General features: G+C 38.1%; 1 protein-coding gene and 1 long non-coding RNA gene across 4 annotated transcripts in view; one reads left to right on the top strand and one right to left on the bottom strand.

The window, feature by feature from the left end:
• Positions 1-27,740, bottom strand: part of DPYD (dihydropyrimidine dehydrogenase) — a 542,721-nt gene that overhangs the window by 451,932 nt on the left and 63,049 nt on the right. For all 3 annotated transcript variants that reach the window (XM_038414838.2, XM_038414842.2, XM_043490641.1), the window contains exon 3: positions 20,137-20,219. In XM_038414838.2, the coding sequence (XP_038270766.1) occupies positions 20,137-20,219 (83 nt within the window). The remainder of the gene's footprint in view (positions 1-20,136; positions 20,220-27,740) is intronic.
• Positions 444-20,833, top strand: LOC122455484. Its single transcript, XR_006273704.1, has 3 exons — positions 444-454; positions 1,559-1,562; positions 20,131-20,833. It is a non-coding gene; the product is annotated as an uncharacterized LOC122455484 (long non-coding RNA).

The following is a 27,740-nucleotide window of genomic DNA, read 5'->3' as shown; positions in this document are numbered from 1 at the left end:
TGAAGGATTAATTTCATATAGACCCTGAACTATTCTTAATATTTCCTAGGGTGTGGGTCTTCCAAGTCAAATTTGAAGTACGCTGGCAGACAGTGTACAAAGTTTATAAAGCCACTCCCCATACTGTATTTCTTTTGCTGAGAGATTATTTTACTTTCTGGCCAGTGCAAAATCAAACAGAAAAAGAATAAATTTAAAAAGGAGGAGATGTACCTAACTACTTTAATTTTAAAACTTTTCAGGGAAAGGCTCTGTATCTATAGGCAAATCTGTTAAAGATGAAGAGTGGACCAATGGCAAGATTCTCCAGTTTGACCCAGCAAGGAAATTCTGGAAGGCAAGTTAGTCACAAGTGAAAAAGCTGCTTCATTACCCTATCTCCCCTGGATCTGTGCTACCTGGCCAATGGTTGACTGATTATGCTGCTAAAGCACTGGGATCAAGCATCTTCACAGTCCTCAGAACCCAAGGAAAAAGCATTATATTCTCTTCATATTTTAACTCCCTGTTATTATTTCTAGTATCTGCAGGATCTTCTTTCAAAAATTGATGAACACCTGTATTGTCCCACAAGATTATTGCTTCCAGACTGAACCAGTTTCACAAAAATAAGGTGTAGTGGGAAAAGAAAGTGTACACTGAAGTTCTATCGAGCTAGAAATAGTACTTAATAACTAAATCTTTAGTGATGCTGTAGCACATCATTCACATGCATGTTTGTTAAAGTTTCTACAGAAAACCATTACTTACTTAAAATTAAGGTATGAAATCCTTGCCACAAAATGAAATCAAGGGTACAAGGATACATAAGATACAATTACCTCATTTATGCAACTGAGGTTATTAGCCTATATATGAAGTCTTTAAAATAACTTCCATTTGCACCTAAATTCTAACTGCAGATTTGATGCATTATCTAGGAAGAAGGCCACATTTCCTGCTGTGCTAAACTTACTGAAACATATAGAAAAACAGCATTGCTGTGTGATTTCCCTGCTTTACTACTTTGTAATTGGACCACACTACAGGAATGATGCTTTTTTGTACCATAACATTGAGTTACCATGATAATCTTATGGTTTCATGCTCTCAGCATAAAGGCATCTGGAATTACTGTTTTATATCAAGGATAAAAAGAGTATGACAGAATGAAAAGCATTGCTCGAAAGTCTGATTTCAAAGCTCTGTTCATGATTGCAGGTTTTTTTTAAATAAAAAGAAAAATTCACATTTCTTTACACTGTTGCATTTATGATAGATGAACTATGTAGCAGCACTTACCATAGAGATTGCCTATGCCTTTCCATTCTAACAGCAAGATTCTCACTTGCCCTATGGTGCCCAGGCAGAAGAATAAGAGTACATAAGGTGGATAGCAGATTAGAGGAGAGAATAGCCTCAGTGGGGCAACTACTCTCCCTTCTGCAGACCTGGGCAGGGATTGGACAGTATCAAGTAGGGAGTTGGGGGGATGGAGGGAACCCGGGCCCGTCCTCTACTCCAGATACCAGCCCAGGGCCCTGTGGATTGCAGCTGTCTACAGTGGCTCTTGTAACAGCTTTGTGACAGCTACAACTCCTTGGGCTACTTCCCCATGACCTCCTCCCAACACCTTCTTTATTCTCACCACAGGACTTTCTTCCCGATGTCTGATAATGCTTGTACTTCTCAGTCTTCCAGTAGTGCGCCTTCTCACCCTCAGCTTCTTGCGCCTCTTGCTCTCAGCTCCTCACACACACCACAAACTGAAGTGAGCTCCTTTTTAAACCCAGGTGCCCCGATTAGCCTGCCTTAATTGATTTTAGCAGCTTCTTGATTGGCTGCAGGTGTTCTAATGAGCCTGTCTACCTTAATTGTTTTCAGAAAGTTCCTGATTGTTCTTGAACCTTCCCTGTTACCTTACCCAGGGAAAAGGGACCTACTTAACCTGGGGCTAATATATCTGACTTCAATTAGTCTCCTGTAGCCATCTGGCCCGACCCTGTCACCTAGCACAAAGTTTAATGAAACAGGAAAAATGAAATTCAGTCACATTGATCTTCATGACACACTATTGAAAGACAGAATACAATGTGTTTTTCCAAATGTAGAGATCGCACTATGTATTTTTCTAACATTGATGATTACTAACTGCTCCCCAGAACGCTCTTTTTTATCAGTTGAAAAGAATAAAAAACACTCAGAGAACAACAAGGTGTCAAGACAGACTTGATTCACTTTCCTTATTGTGTATGGAAGTGGACATGCTTCATCGAGTCAGCTTCGATGAACTTACCCAGAATTTTGCAATCAGAAAATCTAGAAAGAAGCTATTTTAATTCAGCATACATGTACTTTTTGTGTCATTTCGAAAAATAAAATTTTATTTTACGGTATAGTATTGTTTTTATTTTGAATTACATATGTGGGGGCACTATAATCTTTTCAGTGCTTAGGGCCTCTAAAGGTCTTAATCTGGCCCTGAAATAGTTAGTATGGCTGGCCAGGAATTTTTAATCAAAATGTTTTTTGATGGAAAATGCAGCTACTGAAAACTTTCAGTTTTGCCAAAATTTTTGGATTTTCTACCCATAAAGTCTAAACAAAATATAGTTTCAGTCTGGGTGGTCCTGAATTGAAACATTTCAATTTTCAAACCAAATCTAAACATTTAGCTTCAAGTCAAGTCAACTGTGTCCATATGAACTGCCACAATGTCTCACAGGAATTGTAGGTTGGGTGCCTCATGATCCTATTCTTCTCAACAGGTCAGGTTCCCTGACTAGTCATCTCCCATGATGCACTGCATCTTATGGGTGCTTCGTAAGAGTCCCATCACTGCAATGCATCATGGAAACTAGTCCAGTTGAGGACCCTATCTCAGAGGAGAGTAGGAGCATGAAGCACCCTAACTACAACTCCCATTAGGAGGCACCCTGACAGGTCAAGCAGACAATTTAATTTTGAACTGAACCAAAATTCAACATTTCATTTTGGTTTGACAAACTACTGTAAATGTTTTGATATTTCCAAATAGAATTTTTTTCAGAACTTTGTATCAATTTTTTATTTTTATGGAATAGATTGTCCTGATTTGGGATGAAAACGTATCAGAATGATAGAAATTTTTCAACCAGCTCTGTTAGTTAATGGTTAAGATGCCAGTAGACAGTGCTCAGGAATATGTAACATAGTTCCTAGGTTTTGCAGGACCAGTAAAATTGGTTGTGCATTGTAATGGCTTCCTTTGTACAACTCTCTATACTAGCACTTATACTTAACACTTCCAAAAATAGGGCTACTTTTATTTAAACACCAAAATATGGATTTAGGAGCCTAATCTTAGACACCAACATTAAAAATCTTTGGGTTGTATTTTCAAAGGCACCTAAGGAAATTGGGTGCCTAACTGAGTTAGGCACCTTTGAAAATTTCATTGTTTGCCCTTAGTTTTTGCAATCCAACCATGGTATTTCAAAAAGGTACTCACCAGCAGTCAAAACGCTTGTAACACTTTCAATGGCTTTGGAAAGAGTCAGGCTGAGCCCTGTTATTCAAGCAATGAGTGGTTTCCTGACAGAAATCACAGACTTTTAAAGCAGATTAGATCCCAAAGTCCATAGTCAGGCAATGGTAAAGACAACATTTTCAAAACAGGAAATACTTTATTTTTCTCTCTTCAGAAGACTAAAAGGCTAGGATTTTCACAGCCCCCTTAGGGAATTTAGCCACACAGCTTCCAGTAATTTCAATAGCAGTTTTGCATCTGAACTAGATAGACAGATTTGAAAATATCTGCTAAAATGAGAGCTATGCAGGAATTAGAATTTCTGTTTAGCAAAAATGTTCCATGGCATGACAATTTTGTAAAGATTCCTTTTCAGGAGAACTGAAAATGGAATTTTCTGAAAAATTCCACCTGGAGAACTAGGCCACCCAGGGAGCTAAGCAACCTGGCAGTCCATGAGGGAAGCAACCAGGGAGCTGGGCAGTTTGCTGGCCCACCATTCAGCTCGCCAGTGGAAGAGCTGACAGAAAACATGCCTGCTAGCCTAGTTTCCAACTGAAGTTTGAAAAGAATCATCATCTTCCGCAAGAAAATTGTTCTATTGGATAATTTTCAACCAGCTCCAGCAAAGATGTATATTTTAATGTCAAATTTGCTTCCCATTCAATTACTTTATTGTGAAAAAGACTGACAATAAAAACTTTTTTCAATGAAATAGTGTTGATTTAAGTGGCACATTTCATTTCAATAATCCTTTTTGATTTCCCCAAATACCTTCAAGACAAACAAACAGGATATAATTCAGAAGTCTTCTGAGGAGTGGCTGATTAATATTGATTAAAGTTAAATATCCCGGGGCATAGTTGGACCCAGGTTTACAATCTGAAAAATCAGAATATGGTGACATAATACAGCAAAGCAAAAAAAAAAAAAAAAAGCAAATTCAGTAAAATCTTCTCAGCTTATCCACAAGCCAATAGACAACATCTATGAGTAAACCACACCATGTATGACCTATAAACAAATTACTTCTAAGTTGCAGAGATTTATATGACAACATAAGTAACTATGCTATGCAGCATACTACGAAATAAAGACTCACTCTCTCGAGGAATGGAGAAAACTAGCGCTGCTTAAACCATATGCATAAATATATCTACCAACAGACTCTAGAGTATTAGTAGTAACAGTTATATCCATAGTGCCAATAGTGAGCCAAGCACTTTACAAACAGATATGGAGACAACATACCTGCCTGCCTCAAAGAGCTTACATGAATTTAAACAGAAGTGGGATGTAATGAAGCAGTTTGTATAATTTTCTGAAGTTTTGCACTTCTTTCGGTATCTTGGCTTTCTTCAGATTTCTTTCCCAGGGTTATCTGTGCCCTGATACAGCAAAATGAACTACATATTGTGACAAGGTTCCTCCTCTGCCTTGGTGGATCCTGTGCTTATTGGCAGATTTTCTCGCCTCAGAGGTTCACGGCAGCCCTCAGTTTGGCCACTTTCATTTTCAAATATGCCGTTCACTCAGTTAGCCTCATCACTGGCCAGCATGGGGAAAGGAAGAAGAACAATCCCCGCAGTCTCTGCTGATCCACCTAGTGGATCGGGGAACAAGCCAGAGACCTTCCCCTCTGGTGGAACCCACAGTCCAGTTCAACTCCTCCGGTATCAAGTAAGGAGTTGGGGGGATGGAGGGATGGGGGAAACCCGGGCCCTCCTCTACTGCGGGTTTCAGCCCAGGGCTCTGTGGATTGCAGTTGTCTACAGTGGCTCTTGTAACAGCTGTGTGACAGCTACAACTCCTTGGGCTACTTCCCCATGATCTCCTCCCAACACCTTCTTTATTCTCACCACAGGACCTTCCTCCTGATGTCTTGATAATGCTTGTATTTCTCAGTCTTCCAGTAGTGCGCCTTTTTACTCTCAGCTTCTTACGCCTCTTGCTCTCAGCTCCTCATACGCACCACAAACTGAAGTGAGCTCCTTTTTAAACCCAGGTGCCCCGATTAGCCTGCCTTAATTGATTTTAGCAGCTTCTTGATTGGCTGCAGGTGTTCTAATGAGCCTGTCTGCCTTAATTGTTTTCAGAAAGTTCCTGATTGTTCTTGAACCTTCCCTGTTACCTTACCCAGGGAAAAGGGACTTATTTAACCTGGGGCTAATATATCTGACTTCAATTTCTCTCCTGTAGCCATCTGGCCCGACCCTGTCACAATATGTAGATAATGGAACCCACATGGAGTCCACTGACTGCAACAGGTCTCCACAAAGGCTCAGAGGAACAAGAGAGTGGGAGAAAGACACAAAGTGGATGGATGGTTTATTGTGTGGCTTGATGAAATAAAGGACTGAAGATGGTCAAGAGCAGAATTAGCAGCTGGCAAATTTATTACAAAAATAGAAGTTATAAAGAATTGGTCTCTAACCACACATAGAGGAGATGTTAAAAGAAAAAGAGGGCTGTAAGTAACAAGCTTTGTGAAATACATAACATCACACTGCAGGTGGGTTGGTGGTAGCGGAGACTGAACCCAGGACCTGTGTGTAAATGCATGAGCCTCTAACTGCCTAACTAAAATACCCAGCTGTGTTAGCCAAAGCAGTAGCAGGCTCATCAACCTCTGTATATGACTAACCACAATTAGAGTACAGAACACAGTGTGTGTGTGTGTGTGTGTGTGTGTGTGTAGATTCACTGTCAAAATTATCTGTGACAGTGTGAACTGTCACAGGGCGGGGTAGGAGGAACCACTTGATTCCAGTTGAACAATTCTTCCAAAGGACGCTGGAAGTGGGAGAGGTCAGGAGTCTATATTAGCCAGACACAGTCATTTCATAAAAAGAGGAGCTGCAGCAGTGGCAACACACAAGAAGACTGAAGATTGAAGGAGTGCCAACGGAAAAAAACAGATCCAGAGAGGGGTAGGAGAAGCGGCAATCACCCTGAGAAAAAGGAACAGAATTTGGGAAGAGTTGGGCATGAGCTGGCGCCTGCCCCCCTAGTGAACTGTGGACTTGCCCCAGAGGTAAAGGAACTTGGGGGGGGAGGGGAAATTGTGTAGAGATGATGATGAGCAAAATACTGATGCATCCTTTTAATAAAGTTCTCCTACAGTTTCTCTGGCATCTTTTACCTACCCCCAGCCTTTCTGTGGTGATCAGGTCACCCTGGCCCACCAGGCAATGGCTTGGGTCACATTTGGAGCTGTGGGATTTGCAACTTTGTCAGAGAAGCAACTCACCTTCGTGATTGTCTGCCAAACTCCCTGGGGCTGGTGAAAATCTATTGGTTCACACTGTTCACACCTCCAAAACATGAAATCAGATTGTAAAACCTAAAAAGCCAGGAGTAGGTTGTGTGGGGAAGAACATACACATCTGAAAAGCAACTGTGAACTCTACACATGTAGCACAAATGTTTTCAAAAGAAATGAGCTGTGTAACTAAAGGAGCTAAAATCCTGCCAGTCTATATTGTATGGAATTGCTTGAGCTCTCTAGATCTCAGATCCCTGGCCATTAATTGTATCTGAAAGCAAATCTAAAGAAATATTTAAAGTGTCTAACTTTGTTTTAGAAAATAATAAAGGGAGATAGATGGAGGGCTCTCAGCTTGCTTTAGTGTGTTTTTTTCTACTCTAACAATTTGCATATCTAACAATCCAGCTACTGACAGTATGACACTGCACCAATGCCTTCCTTCTTTGGAGTCTTTGTGATAAGCCATCTGCCACAGTGGTTTTCAAAACTTTCTTTCGCTACCAACATCAGACATGGGCTCCTGCGGTTTGCTAAAAAGCAAAAATTTTGACTCTTATCCAATATGGTTTTTCACTTAAATCAAGACTAATGGGCTCAAAAAGCAAAAAAAGATTTCTCCCCCATCCTCACAAATTGCAAGAAAAGTTCTTCTCTCTCCACTCCAAGATATTGTTATTAATGACACATGTACACACATGTCAATGATGTGCTTACAATACATGGACAAGATCATGATAGGCACAACCACAGGAAATGAGAGGAACACATCCCCCCATCAGCTTTTGACCATCCTGTTGTTGCCATCTTCAGGTTGAGTCCAGGTGTTATGCATATTTACTCCTAGTCACCCTGCCTCATTAAAAGTGTGTGTGTGTGTGTGTGTGTGTGTGTGTGTGTGTGTGTGTGTGTGTGTGTGTGTGTGTGTGTGTGTGTGTGTGTGTGTGTGTGTGTGTGTGTGTGTGTGTGTGTGTGTGTGTGTGTGATACCAGCTCTGTTAAAGACTTTGAAAAATAAGATTTGGATCATGCCCCTAAGAGCCATGATGAAAATTAATAAAGCATTTAATAGGTTTCCATGATACAGCTTCTCAGAACTAGAGAAACTTACTTAATCCAGGCTGAAAACTGCAGTTCTGTTCTTGCTAAACTTCTATTTTCAGTTCCTTCAACATAATACACAGAGTGTAAATAGAACTATGGTGTTAGATTGTGCTTTTAGCAAAAATAAAAGCATTGGTGCTTCTAATATTCATAGAAAATTACTAATAACCTACATAGGGTGGAATCCAGGATATGGGCCTAAACACATGGTATTAATTGCATTCACATACATATAAAATGCCGTCACAAGTTGGTGTTTACAGGAATTTGATAGGACCTGAAAGATGGCTAATGAGCTAAGCTGATTTTTTTCTTGAGAACTTTGAAGAGACCTTAGTAAACTTTTCTACAATTTGCCAAAGCTGTCACATTCCCACCTGTCAACAGCACAAGTATTGCATTTCTTTACTAATTACAATAATATCAATATGAAGTGGTGTTGTAGCCGTATCAGTCCTTGGATATTAGAGAGACAAAGTGGGTGGTGAGAGAATCAAGCTTTCACACTACACACCTTGTCTTTTTCAGCAGGAGAAGTTGGTCAAATAAATGATACTACCTCACCCATTTTGTCTCAATAATATCAATGACATAATAGACAAAATATAATCTATTTTTCCTGTAAATCACAACAGTGATGATGAAATTGCTTTTCTTATTAGAAATCTTACTAGATCTTCCTGAAATAGTTTATATGAAACATGTTTTAAATAAGCAAAATGTTACTTACATAACCACATGATTGGTAATGATAATATGGGATTTAAATATACATTTTTAAACAATTGAATATTTTTAAATTAATAAAACTAGTATTTAGATTATGTTTTCCTGCTAGATGCTTTTATTCCTTAGATATCTTATAAGGGTAGCTCAGTTCTTGGATTCAAAGCAATTATTAAGTCTGGATTACAAAGCAAGATGTACTTCACTGTGATATTCTACAGAACTCAATAGAAATTTATAACCACGAGTCATGATCATGTACTGTACATCACCTTAGGTCAGTTAAAATTACAGAACTTCAGTTTATTCTAGACAGGTGATTGAAGAAATGTTCAAGGGAAATCACAATCTCTCTAAACTCCCCTGATCCCCCTCACTATGGTATTCTCTAAGGAGTCAGGCTTATTCTCCGATTTACCTCACCAGCTCAAAGTAAATTCAAATTCCCAGATGAAAAATCAGAAATTATATACTATATCTTGGACAACATGGGCACAACAGCATATAAACCTATATAAGCTTCTAAGACCATATAAACTTGGAAAAACAATTTAACATCAAAATTTCCTGTCAAGGTATTATAAAGTAGACTACTTTGTTGAAGATCAATCTCACAATCAAGCTCAAAACGAGACAGTTTATGGTTTTCTTGATTTATATTTTAATTATATATAAGGCAGTGCAATCACTTTCTAAAGCACTGGAGATAAACACTGTGGAAATACAATGACAAGAAACTCACTGTGAGTTATACTACAACTAAAACCATGTGCTCCCCATATTTCAAAACTGTGCTTATTGTTTTTTGAAATTGCAAATCAAATATTAAGTACTCTAATTTATTCTTATAATAACTAGCAATTTAAGCGGTATATAAAGATGAAACACAAGGTCTAATATCTGTTGAAGACTGCAGATTACTAGAAATCAAACAATGTAATGCTATAGATCCACTCTATGTTCTAGGATGCGTTTAGCAAATGTACAGTGTCATAACCTGATCCAGCTCAGCTTTCTGGACAGACACACACCATTGTGTTGTGATATGCTCCAACCTCTCAACTGCATGTGCTTGTAAGACCCCTGCATTTGGATAGTGATTGGTCAGTGTTCCTAGTTGTGGGCTTCTCAGGTGCACTCCCAGATGCAGACCCCCTATGTTTGACATCCTTCTTGGGCAGTGGTACCCTGCAGTCAAGGCACCTAGACCCTGGAACCAGTGCCTCAGCCCTCCCAAACCACTAGTAGCTTAGACATGCTCTCTGAGAGTCCATTTGGCTGTGGGAGACGAACAAACACAGGGTCAGCAAAGCAATTTCATAGCCACCAGGACTTAAGCACATGAAAGTTAAAAAGCACATAAAAGTTATAGATCTATGGAAAACAACCCACAGTCCTGAACACAATCTCCTGGGCATCCTAAGTGTCCTGGTCAGTGTCCTTAGGCAAGGCAGTCTCTCCTGTCTTTACTCTTTAGCAAGTTCTGCTTATGAGGGATGATGGAATGGCCTCCTTGTTTAAAAATGCAGCCACATTTTACAACAGTCTGTCCCATTTCTGACCCAGCCCCATAACCAATTGGTTTGTGTCGCTGTTCCTGTGTCCCAAGGGTTTGCACTGGTTATTGACGGTCATTCAAAGTTGGCCCTCATGGTAGAAAACCTATTGTTCCAGTAGGGAAGTGTCATTCAGTGTTGATGGCTGTCTCATTATTGGCCCTCTTCGAGGTGTCCCACAATCTAGCATGAATACATAATGTGGAATAGACTGACCTTGTAAAGATTAGACTGATTTTCAGCACCATATGTCTCAACCCAACATCAAGGTTCCACTACACAGTGAGGGGCACAGTGAATGTTACAATCACAAAATGGTGTTCTCAAAACAATATGGAGTTCACAATTTGACCCAGACAACTTAACCCCTATCTGTCAGATACAGTATAGATCTTTCTCCTTGTTTTGTAATACATTTAGGTATAGTACTACCAAAAGTAGCAAAGTGCTTCAAATGTTCTCTAGCTATTCCTATACTGGGCATACAAAATACCATACAAAATATAATTGGCTACACAGGCATGTTCAGCACCTTCCATAAATTGCCACGTAATTAATTACTATGAATAAAAGTTATGTAAAATGATCCTCATCACGTGATGTCGATAAACATTGGAAATTCTAAGGAAAGTATGACCTCTTATCTTAATTTCCAGGAAGAAACAGAATATATTTAACTATCAGAAATGTATAGTGAGTAACATTTAGAACTTGAGAACATTTCAACGCAGCTGAAAACAAAACCACAACATGATCTCCAAATTGAAAGTAGTGTCCAAATGATTGATTTGCTTTATCAAGGCCAAGATTTTAAAAAGTCACCATGATTTTTGGGTCCCAGTGTTTTTTTGGGTGCTTAACTTGAAACATTTTAAAGGACCCTGAATTTTTTTCTTCTGGAGTTGCTATAATCATATAAGAGGGTACAGCATAGTTACACTTAGGAGGAAAGAGGAAACAAAGCAACTTTCAGTAAATCCCTAGGAAGTACCACTTAGCTCTCCCAAGTCAAGAAATGTCCCAAGCAGCATCTGAACAACAGATAAAATTATAAACAATGTGCATGGATAAAAATGGATGGATGAAGTTGGATGAAAACTATGATAAATATCATGTTAGCAAGTAGTTGCTCATTGTCAAATATCATTCCTGTTGGGGAAATTAAGATTAAACACTGGCAATATATCAGGGAAGGATGGGAATGTTTGTCTCTGGGAAATTTTTATTGATGCAGACCTTGTAGAAACACCTAAAATGAAATTCATCATCTGCTGGAGAAGGCAAGACCAAGACCCTTTAGAGTAACCCCACTTTTCAAATGTATCCCAGATTTTAGACTACATTAAGAGGAAACTGATTATTACTAGCCCCATGACAAACAGGAACAGAACTGAATCAGAACTGAACGGTTCCTGTAGATTATGGTCCTAGCAAAGTGAGGTAGGTATAGTCTGATATCCACACTCTTCTTATAAGAGAATAAGGGACATGTGTGTCAAAAATGCATTACATAATTAATTCCATTCCATCCTGTCCAATTTTCCTCCTCTAGCTCTTACAGATGGGAATGGAAATATATCTGTCCTGTCTTGCTCAGGAATGTATATACCGGTAATGCAAATTTGAATATCTTTGTACAAAACTACAGAAAGGTCTAAACTAGTTAATAAGGAGGGACTTAACGACATCTACACCAGGTATCCAAAAATTAATGGTTTTATTTTGTACTCATGAACTTGTAATCATACTCAGACAATTTCCCCAAGAAACCACCTACCCATATAAGGATACCATTCACAAAAGTAGGAGATAGATTCATCTAGAATTAGGAAACACAAATGTATGTCCGCTCAGCCACTCCTGATACCTCACTGCTTGCCAGCATAAACCATTTTGTCCTTGTTGGTAAGGTAAACAAACACATGCAGACCATCAGAGAAATCTCATGGGATACTGATAGAGGCACCGTTTGTCTAATGTTCTCTACTTTTCGACAGAGAAAATTTACATTAGATGTAATGCCCAACTGAATATTACTTATGTAGCACCCAAAAATTTGTTACAACCTTTTAAGATATATAATAATTCAGGCCTCTGCCATGAAGCACTTTCATTTAAAATAGTAATATATAGTTAGAGAGAATGAAAGGGAGTAGCACAGAACCTTCTATCCTTTCCCATTCCCCCACCAAAAAAAAATTTTCCTTCTGAATTTTACCTTTGACTTTATTGTAGATTCTTGCCCCCAAGTCTCTGTTTACTATTTTTCTTTTAACCTTAGCCTGACTGAGAAGGAAAACCAAAACCATTTCTCATAAAACCCAATTTACATTTCTAATACTAATCACTCTCAGGACTGCTCTAACTTGTACACCTGCAGGTAACACCAGCACTTCCCGCCCGCCCCAGCTCATGCCCCTCCATATGCCATATTTGACAAGGCTTCAGGAGACAGCATAAAGAAAACAGGAATTTTGATGCAGCACTTAAGTTTCTTGCATGCATCTTTTGCTCTTCCAGAATAGCAGAAAGAAGCTTTACAGAGGACCAGGATTTGTCTCTTCTATAGTGGATCTATGTTAAGATCAAATTGAGCCCTATTTAGGGTACGTTTAATATTCTTACACACAGACATTATACATAAACTTTTATGCTATTGTTTCTTTCAAATTACTGTATAAAATACCAAACAAGATGAAAGTAATACATATTCAAAATATCTAAACCACTAGTTTTTCCACTTGTAAAACACGGATTCAAAAATTAATTTCCTTTTATGGTTTACTTAAGCTTTGCAATTACATTAAAATATGATAGTATATCCACAATGGTGTATTTATTAACAAGATTAACAAAACATTATAATCATACCAGCACTTCAATTATGTGTACTTAAAATTAAACCAAATTCTCACAATACCAATCATTATTCCCTGAATAATGTTAACTATTTGCAGCTCATTATCCACTTCATGATCTAGGTGTAAAATAATATGCAAAATTACAACTAGGAGCATTTCCTAGGCTTTAGTATTATAGATATTCTCTGATTTTAAAAATATTTTACACATTTAAAATTATATATAATATCTTACATTTTTACATCTTAAATTTTTTTTGGTGGGGGAATGGGAAAGGATAGAAGGTTCTGTGCTACTCCCTTTCATTCTCTCTAACTATATACACACACACAAAACCCTAAGAAATGTGTTTTTCATTTCATTCTTAATTTAAATATTTAAATTAAGAATTTAAATATACTTAAAATTTAAGTCGATTTTCTGTAGGGTTGTAAAAGCTAACTAACCTAAAGCATACAAGCTCAGTCATCACCCGGACAAACAAATGACTTGGAAGCCGAGGGAGGGCAAGAAGTATGAAATCAGAACAAATGCACACTATAATTCACAGAACAGGAAATTATATGATGAACTGGAAGAATAAGACATTTATTGGAACATGGAATATAAGAGCATTACACCAGGCTGGTGGACTTGCAGTAATAATGCACAAACAGAAAAGATACGCGTGCAATATAATCTGTCCATGTGAAATGAGATGGGAAGGCACAGGAGAATTCTACCATGATGAACACAGGCTACTGACCCTGGGAAAAGAAGACAGTGGATGCCAGGACAGAGTCATATTAGTGCTAAATCCGAAGGCAAACCAGGCTCTGTGGCATTTAACTCAATATCTCCTCGTACACTGAAGATGCGATTTAGACTCATGTCCAGTGCAGTCACAATAGTACAAGTATATGCGCTGACCTCAGCAGCTCCCAAGAAAAGGTACATTTGGACTCAGGGAACAAAACAAAGAGGAAAAAAGGCTACTACATTTCTGCCTCAGTAACAACCTGGTGCTAATGAATATGATATTGCCACAAAGAAAGCTGTGAAGGAAGTGGACTTGGATATCACTTGATCAGCAAATAAAGAACATGACAGACTTCATACTTGTGAATCACAGATGGAAATTAAGTATATTGTTGTGCAGATCATTTGCAGCCAATAGTGGATTTTAAATTAGTCCTAGCATCCATGAGGTTGAGCATGCATGAGAGCAATCAAAAAGTGTCAAGAATTAATATCTATGACATGGACAAATTGAAAGAGCCAGATATAAGGAAACAATATGAAAAAGCCCTGTGGAAAAACACCACATCTCTAGTGAAAGAAAAAATGAATGTTGATGAGACATGTAACAGTGTAAAAAACAGGATTACGATGACAGCAGTTGATCTAGTGCTCGTCTACAAATACAAAAAGAAGAAATCAGGCTGACTCTAGGAGGAGATGCAGAGTCCTGATCAGGGCTGGAAGGGGTTGAGTCAGGTCTTCCACTCTTGGGAGAGCACTTGACCAAGAGGGTCCTGCAGATGGGAGCGATTCTCATGAGAGGCACAGGTGGTTGGACCCACGATGCTGGAAGAGGAGGTGACGAAGGAGGAAGAGCACCTAATGCTTCTCTTCCAGGAATAAATAAAGTTGCAGAAGAAACTAGCTGATACAGAGAAGAGATGTACTCTGTTGGTCACACAGTGTAACAAAAGGAATGCCAGTAACTCCTTCATCAGTTGACTTCTCACCATTGTAGCTGAACTCTATGAGCAGGAGCAGTATAGTGATCTGAAGATAAAGACTGGGGACAAACGGATCAGTGCTCACAGTCCACAGTGAGACTTAAGAGTCTAGCCAGCCTAGTGTCAACTGCGGAGTTGGATCTGTCAGATACTGACCCCAAGGTGACCATATCAATGCTGTGCTGGATCTACAGAGATGAGCTAGAGCTGAGAGAAGATGATGTATTCTTGACAAAACTGATGAAATTAGCTAATCCGTTTCAACTACAGCTCCTCAGGGAAAGGCGTGAAAAAGGAGTCACATCAGCAGTAAACGTCAGGAACTGTATTTGTTTCTATCAGATTGCAGAGGTGCTGAATACTAGCACTTTAATGAACTACTGTGCTGAAATAATTGCTAGTTACTGGGATGACTTGTGGAAAGAAGACTTCAGCAGTATGAGTGCTCAGCTGTTGTACAAAATGTTCAAATCCAAGACTGATTATCCTTTGCACAAAGCTATTAAAGTGAAGAGAAAGACACAGTTTTCCTGTATCTTCCTGAAATGAATTCACAGCTGTCTGGGAAGCTCAATGAACTGGATCATACTGGAGACCTTACTTTAGATCTACCCCTTTCTCTCAAAGACTGGAAAGCATTAGTGTGGATATGGTGAACAAGAAAAGCTGGAGTCTGCTACACAAAGCCTTCCAAAGAAGAGATAAGTTTGCTGCAAATTTTCTCATTAAAAATAGTTCCCATATGGATGTTGCTACACTGGGAAAACAGGAGACTGCTCTGCACCTTGTGGCATCATGCAGTTCCAAGAAGCATTTGCCAGCTGTGATGTCAGAGATGACAAAGATTACAGTGTCCTTCTTATAGGCTGGAGCCAATCCAAACATGCAAGACTGCAAAGGAAGGACCCCATTACGTGCATCAACTGTTGTTACGATTGATCCTCTATTCAGTCAGCTTTTCCAGTGCAAACAACTAGACTTAGAACTGAAGAAGGCTTGCAAGTCAGTATGTCACAGTGTCTGTCCTGTCTCAGTGTAGGGACCAGAGAGATTAAATCAAAAGTGAAGACTGATAGAAACAACTGGACAAGCAAACAATGTAAAAGAAGAAAAGGAGTACTTGTGGCACCTTAGCTACTAACAAATTTATTTGAGCATAAGCTTTCGTGAGCTACAGCTCACTTCATCGGATGCAATAAGTGGAAAATACAGTGGGTAGATTTACACAGAGAACATGTAGATACACAGAGAACATGAAACAATGGGTGTTATCATACACACTGTAAGGAGAGTGATCACTTAAGATGAGCTATTACCAGCAAGGGGGGGGGAGGAAGAAAACCTTTAGTATTGATAATCAAGGTAGGCCATTTCCAGCAGTTGACAAGAACGTCTGAGGACACCATCAGAGGGCCTAATCATGTCAGCCACACTATCGGTGGCTCGTTCACCTGCACATCTACCAATGTGATATATGCCATCATGTGCCAGCAATGCCCCTCTGCCATGTACATTGGTCAAACTGGACAGTCTCTACGTAAAAGAATAAACGGACACAAATCAGATGTCAAGAATTATAACGTTCAAAAACCAGTTGGAGAACACTTCAATCTCTCTGGTCACCCGATTACAGACCTAAGAGTGGCTATTCTTCAGCAAAAAAAACTTCAAAAACAGACTCCAATGAGAGACTGCTGAATTGGAATTAATTTGCAAACTGGATACAATTAACTTAGGCTTGAATAGAGACTGGGAGTGGATGGGTCATTACACAAAGTAAAACTATTTCCCCATGTTTATCCCCCCACCCCACCCCCCACTGTTCCTCACACGTTCTTGTCAACTGCTGGAAATGGCCCACCTTGATTATCACTACCAAAGGTTTTCTTCCTTCCCCCCCCCCCCGATTGCTGGTAATAGCTCATCTTAAGTGATCACTCTCCTTACAGTGTGTATGATAAAACCCATTGTTTCATGTTCTCTATGTATATAAATTAACCCACTGTATTTTCCACTGAATGCATCCGATGAAGTGAGCTGTAGCGCACGAAAGTTTATGCTCAAATAAATTTGTTAGTCTCTAAGGTGCCACAAGAACTCCTTTTCTTTTTGCGAATACAAACTAACATGGCTGCTACTCTGAAACCTGTCATAATGTAAAAGAAGAGGAAGAATATGTGAAGAGAAATGAAACACAGGGGTTTTACTGCAAGATAAGAGAACTAAATGGGGCATATGAGTTGAAGATGTTGGCAGTGAAAAACAGGCAGGGGCAAATAATTGAGGATGAACAACCAAAGAATAAGTGATCGAAAAACATTTTGAAGAGCTGTACAATGTACAGAACACACTAAATAAACAGTTCTGGAAAAACTTCCCAGTACAAATGAGGGAGAACAGATACCAAAATTCTAAGTAGTAAAAATCTTGACAAAGTTTTAAAAAGAAAAAGGGAAGTGACAACATAACTGCAGAGCTGCCGGAAACACACAGTAAAAGTGATCCCAAGCTATTTAACAAGATTCACAAACGAGGAAGTGCTGAGAGAATGCGGGAAAGCGATAATAGTACTGATCTATAAAAAAGGAGATAAGAAAAACTACAGATGAATCAGCTTATTGAGCATGCCAGAAAAAGCATTCACCAAGATGTTCCAGAAGAGAATGAGGAGGTACATGGAAGTGGTGCTTGCAGAGGAACAGGTGCGAGTCAGGATGAAATACAATACATCCATTATTTGTGATAAGACAGATATTGGAGAAGTACATGGAACACAACTAAACCTGTTACTATTTTACAGATGTCAAACAGACTTTTAATAGCTTTTGGCAAAAAGGGTTTTGGCAAGCCTTGAGAAAACATGGCAACCCTGAGAAATTGACCAAGATGTTAGAAAACACCTACAGCAAGTTGACAAGGGTGGTGAGAGTACACAAGAAGCTAAAAGAATGGTTCACAATGACCATTGAAGACAAGGATGCACGTTATTGCCAGATTTGTTCAACTTGGTATTGGAAGCCATAATGGCTGTAGCGCTAAGAGTAGAAACAGGAAGAGTCATGTTATGTGGGCAGAGAGTGGATAAACTTAGATTCACAGATGATATTGAGCTCACAGAATTTACCAAGGAGGATTTATTGAGAATAACTGACAAAGTAGACTAGGAAAGCAGAACATTTGAAATGAAGCTCAGTACAGAGAATACAATAATTATGGCAACTGGAAGACAAGAGGAAGAGGTAAAGATCCAACATGGAGACAAAGAACTAGAACAAGTGGAAACATTTGTGTACATTGTCAATACCGAACTCTCCACTTGTCATTTTACACATCTCTAAGGTTTATCGGAGATCCAAACCAGAAAATTAAGCATTCAGGGACATGCGTGACTTTCTGGCACTTCTGAAAACTGTGGTGCCCTAGAACAATGAATGTTCATCCATATATACAGTTTATTCACTTGTGACAGATATGAGGACTTACCTCTGTGTTATATGAAGTTATTCAAGTATGATCAACTGAAACTTGCTAATACAAGTGAGAAGTGTTTTATTTAATTCTTCAACAACACAAGAAAATTCAGCTGAATGAAAGCTGCTTATAAGATGAAAAAGAGGATTGTAATATTATATGATGTGTGTCACACCTCTCAGTGAAACAAAAGGCATTTCCCAGTCTGGTTTGTCCGCTAAGAGATGAAATAGCTGAAAAGGAAGTTTGTGACAAGTCTTAAACCATTTTGGTGCTTCTAAGCAAACCTAGCATATAGAACAACACACACGTCCAAAACAGCCCCTTGTATCAAAGTATACAACCTTTTAAATTCTGTCATTCCATGGCCATAGAATTTTGACCACCAGAGAAAGCATGTAGCAAATTCTAACAGTAACTAACTTTGGTGAGCCACATGCCACAAAATGCTGCCACTGTAACTGAAATGTTGTGACACGGACTGTTAGAAACAGACCGTCTTCTTGAAATCTAGTCTGTTTAAAAGTAGTTTCACATGCCACATCTGCCCCCAAATCACTTTTCTATGTTTACTGTTGTTTTCTCTCTCCTGTTGCAGTGTGAAAGACCCACACAAACAGAGGAAACAGACTGGCTATACAGAAGCAAGACCAAACATGACTACACAGAGACTGCTCTCAAATGCATGAAGTAAAGAAAATGAAAAACCAAAAATAACTTATCTAATCTTCAATTTCAATTGTTATGTGAACAATAGTAAGTGAAAATATTCAGATAGAAGTGGATTTGTTGTTCAAGTAATAAGAGCTTTCAAAACAGCCAGGATTGGATTTCATGTGTGAACACTCTTGAGAACAGTTATTTACACTGTTGTTCATGGGAAGCAAGAGCACTGTGAACAAGACTGTAGATAAAAACTTGCTCATCTGAATATCCATAAATTTAAAGGGATTATGAATACTAACCAAATGAATTGGTGACGTGTTTGTATACAGACTCAGACTTGTTGTTGAATTTGTCCAAATCTTAAAATTACTCTCTTTGACACCAAAGAGAAGTTAAATGAAGTGGGGTCTGCATTGCTACACATTTTTGCCCCTGTTAAGATTTTCCTTTTACTGCCCTGCTTTCAGGGTCTCTTACTGGCACATAAACTTCCATTATCATTTACATCACCTCTGAAATTGGTCAAATTAGTTTTCAAAGAATAAAAGATACTTCAGAAACCCTGAACCCAAATCAGCCACACTTTAGTCACATCGAGTAGTACCTTGCTTTGGGCCCAGTACAAATGACTTTAATTGGACTACTCTTGGAGCAAGGCACTACCCAGCATGAGTAAGGATGGCAGAATTAGATCCATTTGTTCAGCAATTCTAATTTATTTTAAAAAATTCTAAGCATAATGCTAGATACTGAATGTATAAAATAAAGGGAGCTTCAGTATAAAGTACTGTGTTAAAAAGATTGTGCTTACTTTGCAAGATGGAAACCATTGATTTTTAAAAAAAAAAAAAATACAGTAATGTAATCCTGTTAAAGTCTAATAGAAAAAGAAAGTACACGGGCCACTATATATAGAAAGTTAAATACAAATTAGGAGCAAATACAGCACCACTGTACAATTTCTTTAACACTTACACAATTTAGATGAACAATATTTTCATTCATTCACACAGTTCAGTATAAATATAAAACAAGGTACCCCTTAAGCATTTTAAGTAACAAATTAAACATTTACGTTTTTTACTGTGCAGTGAGGCTTAACATTTATGCAGCTTCAAAACCAAAGTACAGCCTCAAGGGATGCCTCTCCACTGACAAATTAATACCTTAGAGAATAGAGCTGAATGGTGGCAATGAACTCATTTGTTCCCCCAATAATGAAGAATGACTCTTTCTTTACCACATCTGTGACTGTTGCTATGGTGACCCAGACTTACCTCATTGCTTCTCGAAGTGCCCCACGTTCACTAAGAGTCGTATGCTTGATGTCATCAAAATTATTTTCCAGCATCTCACAGTTCTGCAATAAATGGAAAAATCCAGATTAGATTCTTAAGCAGCATTCTAGCATCATAAATTATATTCACTGTAGTGCAAACATAACTGATTTATATTGTTTATATATTCACACAAATTATGCATTCTCTTTTAATTGCATAGAAGTCATTAAAAGCGACACTGTGAATTCCGTAACAAAGTAAGAACAAAAGCTTATGATACGGTTGTCCTGGAAATCCTTTTATCAGTGTTCTATAGTGTGGTATATAGAATTTTCTTCTATATCAATTTTTTTTAAGGAATAACAGATGTGTTCTTTTGCAGTAAAAAATACTACAAAACTACTATTATATCTAACAGGCTAACTTATAAATGTGGCAAAGTAGAAATACCATATGCTGAATTTAGACATCAGAATCTATACATTAAATTCTGTACAATGAAACATTCCGTATTACATGAAAAGACTAATCATCCTAAATTCTATGAGTTTCAAACTTTAAAATAGTGTGTTTATAAAGATATCACAACAGCTGATTAAGTTTCTTTTTTCCAAACTGAAGAAGCAAAGGCTCTAGTATTTCCAAATGAAAAGATTCTAGTATTTCCATTTCATTAAAATGAAATTAGCAATTCTGTGAGAATAACATTTTTTTAAAAAAATACCAAAATAGGCCTCTCCTTATGTAACCTGTTAATTCTTAACAAACATATACAAAGCTCCACGATTCAGAGTGCTGCCCCTTTTTTCCTCTCTAAATTCCTATTGAAACAATAGGCCTGATTCTATATTGCTATGTACCATCTGAAGTCATTTATAACTTTACAAAGTGACTACCTTTTAGGAGGCATGATATAGAGTTTTAGAGAAATACAACACAATTATTATTATTCAATGATTATTTTAATTCCACACTTATAATTGCTAAAATAACATGTTCATCAGAATCAAAATTAAGCTTACACAAAACAATTTACATTTTGAATTTACATTTATTTACACTGTATTCTTATTTTACGTGTAGTTTATGATTGTTTATAATATTTAGATGAATTTTACAGTGCACATCTTAAAAGATAAAAAAGGACAAATGGATCATATGAACGTAATACCCTTCTTCTCCGTCAACACATTTTACATTTTCATAATTATATTCAATCTATGGCTATCACAATTATTATTATATATCTGGCATGAAAGAAAAAATACTAATCAGTCTTCTGTATGTAACTTTATTAAAAGGTCTTATGAGCTGGTCCAGCTAATATCAGAATTAGTCTTTTACTTTGAACTAATGCTACAAAAATTAATACTATTAAACAGCTTACTTTATATGCAATAAAAAAATTTCAAATCAGTAAAAATAATCTGAAGCAAACTTATATGTGTAAGGAACTTTCTCCATGTCATCTCTTTTTTTAAATGCCATTTAAAAACCACTGCATGCTACCACATTACCAAGATGGTCATTGGATTAAGTTTTTTCCTCACTTGCAGTACAATCAGTACTCCTTTTTATGGTAAAATTCTTCTCACCACACTCATTCGGTCAATGAGAGTACTCAAGTCAGTACTCTCAGTACAACTCAGTAAGGCAAGCAGAATTTAGCCCTACAAGAAAATATTTCTTTATTTAGATTTGTGTGCATTGTTCTTTGGGCTGTAAACTCATATGCAGACAGGTCATTTCTATAAAATACATCTGAGAAATTCAATCTGGCAATGCCAGTATTTCACAGAAATATAAGGCTGAAGGATCCTCAAGAGGTCTTCTAGTCTATCCCCCAGGGCTGTGGCAGGATTAAGAATACCCAGACTATTCCTGTCAGATGTTCGTGCAACCTGTACTTAAAAACCTCCAATGATGGCAATTCCATATAAGCACTCCTGATCCACCATAACCCACAAACAAAGCTGTGTGAAAAATTGTTTTTTTTTTATTTGCTGAAACACACACACACACACACACAAATACACTTTTCAGAAAGCCAAGTAGTAAAAGCAATTTATTTTGGGTCAAATGAAACATTTATTTTGATCTGAACCAAAATGTTTTGTTCTGATTTTGACATTTATATTTATTTTAAAAAACCCTAAAGGAAATTTCAACAAAAAAGACATTTCAAATCAAAGAATCTAAATGCTATTTCAAAAATGACCAAACAAAATCTTTTCATTTTTTCAGAATTTTTTAACTTTTTTTGTTTGTTTTTAATTAAGCATTTTTGCTGTATGTACACAAATTCATGAAATTTTTCAGGTGACCCGAATCTGCATTATTTGCCAACAAAAGTTTTGGGCAACACATTTTCTCCAGGTCTATTCAACGCTAAATGCCTCTTCACAACCAAATCAAATCATACCTTCTACTCCTCCAAAAAAGCTGTGGTAAGAGACAGGATTTGGGGCATGCCCTGTGTGACAAGTTGGATCACAGAAACCCCCTTGGGAATTGCCAGCTGATATGCCAAGACTACTTCTGCTCCTGGTTTCCTGCCCTGGCAGTTTAGGAGTCCAGCATCCTGTCTTGCTGAGCCGGACACAGACCAACACAGACTCAGGGTCTGAACCTCGTGCCCCAAAGCTGCAAACTTAACTAAAAGCTACATACAGAAGTGTTCCTGTCTTTAACACTCAGATGCCCAGCTCCCAATGGGTTCCAAACCCCAAATAAACATATAAATTGTTCGCCCTCTATAACATTGATAAAGAGGTATGCACGTCTGTTTGCTTCTCCCCCCCCCCAAGTATTAACACATCCTCTGGGTTAATTAATAAGTAAAAAGTGATTTTATTAAATATAGAAAGTAGGATTTAAGTGGTCCCAAGTAGTAACAGACAGAACAAAGTGAATTACCAAGCAAAATAAAATAAAACACAAGTCTAAGTCTAGTATAGTAGTAAAACTGAATACAGAAAAATCTCACCCTCAGAGATGTTTCAATAAAGTTTCTTTGACAGACTGGATGCCTTCCTAGTCTGGGCATAATCCTTTCCCCTGGTACAGCCCTTGTTCTAGCTCAGGTGGCAGTTAGGGGATATCTCATGATGGCTGCCTCACTTTGTTCTGTTCCACCCACTTATATATCTTTTGCATAAGGCGGGAATCCTTTGTCCCTCTCTGGGTTCCCACCCCCTCCCTCTCAATGGAAAAGCACCAAGTTGAAGATGGATTTCAGTTCAGGTGACATGATCACATGTCACTGTAAGACTTCATTACCCACTTGCCAGCACACACACATACAGGAAGACATACAAGTAAAACAGAGCCATCTGCAGTCAATTGTCCTAGTTGATGGGAGCCATCAAGATTCCAAATCACCATTAATGGCCCACACTTTGCATAATTACAATACGCCCTCAGAGTTATATTTTATATTTCTAGTTTCAGATACAAGAGTGATACATTTAGACAAATAGGATGATCTCACTCAGTAGATTATAAGCTTTGTAATGATACCTTACAAAAGACTTTTTGCATGAAGCATATTTCAGTTACATTATATTCAAACTCATCAGTATATTTTCATAAAATCATACAGAGTGCAATGTCACACCCTGAAACTCAACAGCCACAAGCTCTGTTGCTCAAAAGTGAAGAAGGAAGACAAGTTCAAGAGCATAGGGCCCTTCATTGAGAACACCCTACTTCCAGCCAGACACCATCTAGGAACCATGAGCTTGAATGTCCCAGCCGTCCCATATTATGGGTATAAAATATGAAGAGAGACACGCAGGAAAATAATACAGGATTTTACAGAGCAAAATCAGCCCCCTTTCAATTGCACCTGTAAACAAATTGGAATACATTACCAGCAGTGCTCCAGAGATTCCAAGTGGAAAGTACCACCAAAGTCTACTCTAGCCAACTTTCCTCATGGTCTACGTAGAGCACATTACATTTGTTTAGTTGGAGAGTAACATAGGCAGTAAATCCACATTCAAAGAAAAGTTTGCAATCTTCTAGCCTAGCAAAGGGCTAAAGAATAAGCTCCCTTGACCGCTAATATCTGGACATCCAAGCATAGCCAAGGAATCAACAAAGCACCCAATTTACAGACTTAGACCAATAAATGCAATCTTTTTTTGAGACAGAAGATTTTACTCCTGTCATTTCAATCAATTGCTTTCAACCAACATTACCTTTGTCTTTCCCAGTTTGAATTGCAACCAACTAGCTGTCATCCAAGGCCCAATCTTGGCTAGACACTGGAAGAGCCATCAACTTCACCATGCAGAGCAGATGAACTAGAGACTAGGACAAGCATCCTGTGAACTAGGACAAGCATCCCATACCACTAAATTATCTCCCTCTGTGGTTTTTCATACATGTGAGTGGACATAGCAGTACACCTCAGAAGAAAGCCCTAGGGGCAGCAGAGCAATCATCCAATCCTCTGAGAGAAAATAGAATGGAGCTACTCCGTCCACACCTATCAAGGTATTCAGGTGCACCTTTATGATGTATACAAGAATCAGCATGGACACTTGATTTCTTTAACCATCTCTGAAAGGATATCATTGTCCCACAAGACTAGTACAGTCTTTTATTCTTATCATACATAAATGATAAGATTTCATTCAGCACCCCTTGCAAACACACACAAGCATAAGACCTTGTTGATCAGTTAAGCACAGATATGACTTTCACCACCAGCTATCTTAAAGCTATTTAAAAATACTTTTTCAGGGGAGAATGGCAATTGTGTACGGTTTGCAACCATCATTCCTAATTAGTGGGATTCAATAATCAAAGTAACTTTTTGTTCAAAGTCTTGAATTTTCTGGATATCCATGAACTACTCAGAAAAGGATACTCAACCCAAGCAGCCTTATCCACTTGTATGTGAGGATCAGAAACGAAATCCTCAGTCTGCAATAGCTAGGGCCACTACTGCAGTACATGGGCAGAAGTAACAGCAGCAGGCTATTGCTTCCCCATAAAAATGTTTATGGAACACCTGCCCACTGGTGACTCGCTACCTTCAAGTTTTGGTTCCAATGATTCCAAAGATATAAGTAAATAAAAATTAAAGTCAGCTTTTGGCTGAGAACAAGCATAAAAAATTTCAGCCGACAAAAAAGGATTTTTCAAAAAGTTATGAACATATGAAAAACAGGAAATTCCAACACAAGTTTAATCATGCTCTTAACTACAGCATGGTGAATGCCACAACTTGGACAAACCATGAGCAGGATGAATTGTACATTCAGAAGCCTTAAAGGAAAAAAAAAGGATAAAACTCACTCTACTGTATATATCAATAAAGGCTAGATTAATATCATAAATATTTTGCATAGGACAGTTGTGGTTTTTTGGTCCACAACACTGCAAAGACTTAAATATAATTAATTAAACTCCCAGGTGTTCAGGTTTCAGCAGCAATTATAGTACAAAATGTAACCACAAGCAATGAAAAAAATTGTCTTTGGTGGCTTTCTGCCAAGTTATTCCCCATGCGTCTAGATAAGGTCTAAAAGTTTCAAGTGCGATTGAATAATTATATAGTATTTTATATCTTAGTTCTGTTAACATTCATATAGTGATATATGATACCAAATCAAACAACACCCCAAAGAGGTTTATGATAGCAAAGCAAATACAAGGAGACATGATTAAAGTCAAAACTAAATGAAACAAGGTCATTAGACTTTGTGCTATTGTTCATAAAACCAGAAGGTAACGAATCCCTAAAATCTATTTTAAAAAAATTCTAACGTAACTCACTTCAAATAAAAGGTCAGGTTTCAGGTTCTGAAATGAACTGGAAGCGAGAGGGATCAGAAAGAAGTTCAGATACATAAATAAGTGATTTATTTAACAGATATTAAACCTGAACTAAAGCATACTGTATCAAAATGGAAAAACATTCCTGGAGACTCAAGACCTCATTTCCACAGGGAATAAATTGAACCTATTAAATTTCATCCTGTCTCTCTACAAAATAATAATAATTACCACATTTAAATAAACCCATTATCACATATTATGAAAAAATACAAAAGCTCACCATTCTATCCACCTTCTTCACGACCATACAGGTTACTACAGAAAGACTAAATATAAGAACATTGAATACAAAGAGAATATTACAATAATACCACAGAAAAGTCCTTTTCGCCCTCCGCCAGCCCCCACTCAAGAGCTGCCAATGACTGCAGGAGGCAGGTCCTGGTCTCAACCCAGAAAATCCCCATCCTTCAGACTTACTGAACATTGGCATCATCTGATGGCTTCCCCGGGACACTAATGGAACTTGAATCTATGCCATGGGGAACACAGGAAGGAAGGCATGTTATGGGAGCAAAGCAGAGCAAATTGATGGAGCAACTGTACAGTGAGGGATGAAGAGGAAGGATGGATATGGGGGAAGAAGGGAGATGAATTAAAAAACCCAAATACTAACATGACCTGTACCTAGCATAACCAGGAACATTTTGCTATCATTTGTATATTGCAATTTGTTTTCCTTATCTACATAGATTGTAAGATCTTTTGGGCAGTGACTGTGTCTTCCTGAACTATGTTTGTACCACACGTAGCACATTTTTAACTAATAAATAACAATAGCAACTTGAGATCTGGACACAAACTTCACAAAATGGGACTCTGCCTCTAACAGCCTGAGCAAGGCCAAGGACTCTAAAACACCTTCAAACATGGGGCAAATTCAGAATTTCCCAGATCAGGCCCTTGACTGTTAATAAGGGTTGAACTAATGAGATGTCTTACACCATGTGTAAGAATCACTTGTGTCTTAGGTTTGTGACAGAAGTGAAGTCTTACTTTCAAAAATGTCTTTCTAACCCTTCAACAGCCTCATGCTTCTGTAAAGTGGTCTGTACTTCCTAGCTGTGTCCTGCCTTTTCTCCGGTTAGTGTTACAAAAGTATTCTTTATTCAAACTCCTAGGCTCAAAGCCGGATCCTGAAGTACCTCCTGGCTCTGAAACTCACAGACCATCTAAAACAGTGCTACTCAAAATGGTGGTCTGCGGACTGATACCAGTACATGAGCCATCGGCTGCCGGTCTGCGCGCACATTGGAAAAAAATTGCCAGTCCCCCACATCAGATAGCTTGAGAAGCACTGATCTAAAACACACTTGTGCTGCCTAGTGTCATCACACAGAGTATCCCTAAGTCACAGCAGGCACTGTTACTACACTACACCATGGAGGGCTTAGGAGTCTGAGTTTTGACAAGATCATTATCCCATAACCCAAGCTAAACCATCCTGTGAGCTATTACTGATCAAGGAACTGATCCCACTCCCATTGAAATCAATTGCAAATCTGTCATTGACTCAGATGAGGGCAGGATCATGCTCTAAGCCATTTTCTGGTAGTTTAACTATATCCTGAAATACTTTACATAAGAATTTCAAAGATATCAGTATTACAGATAAGGTCTTACACACATTTCTAGTAGTTGGGGAAAAAATATTTTGATCTGACAATAGCTATAAGACCTATTCTAAAGCTGCCTGTATCACTGAAGTTGAGAAGATATCTTATCCTACTTGACATGCTACAAATCAAAAT

Source organism: Dermochelys coriacea, chromosome 8 (genome assembly GCF_009764565.3).
Source record: "Dermochelys coriacea isolate rDerCor1 chromosome 8, rDerCor1.pri.v4, whole genome shotgun sequence".
In the NCBI taxonomy this organism is placed as follows: Eukaryota; Metazoa; Chordata; order Testudines; family Dermochelyidae; genus Dermochelys; species Dermochelys coriacea.
Note: the sequence above shows the minus strand (reverse complement) of the source record. Positions and strands in the feature narration are given on the sequence as shown.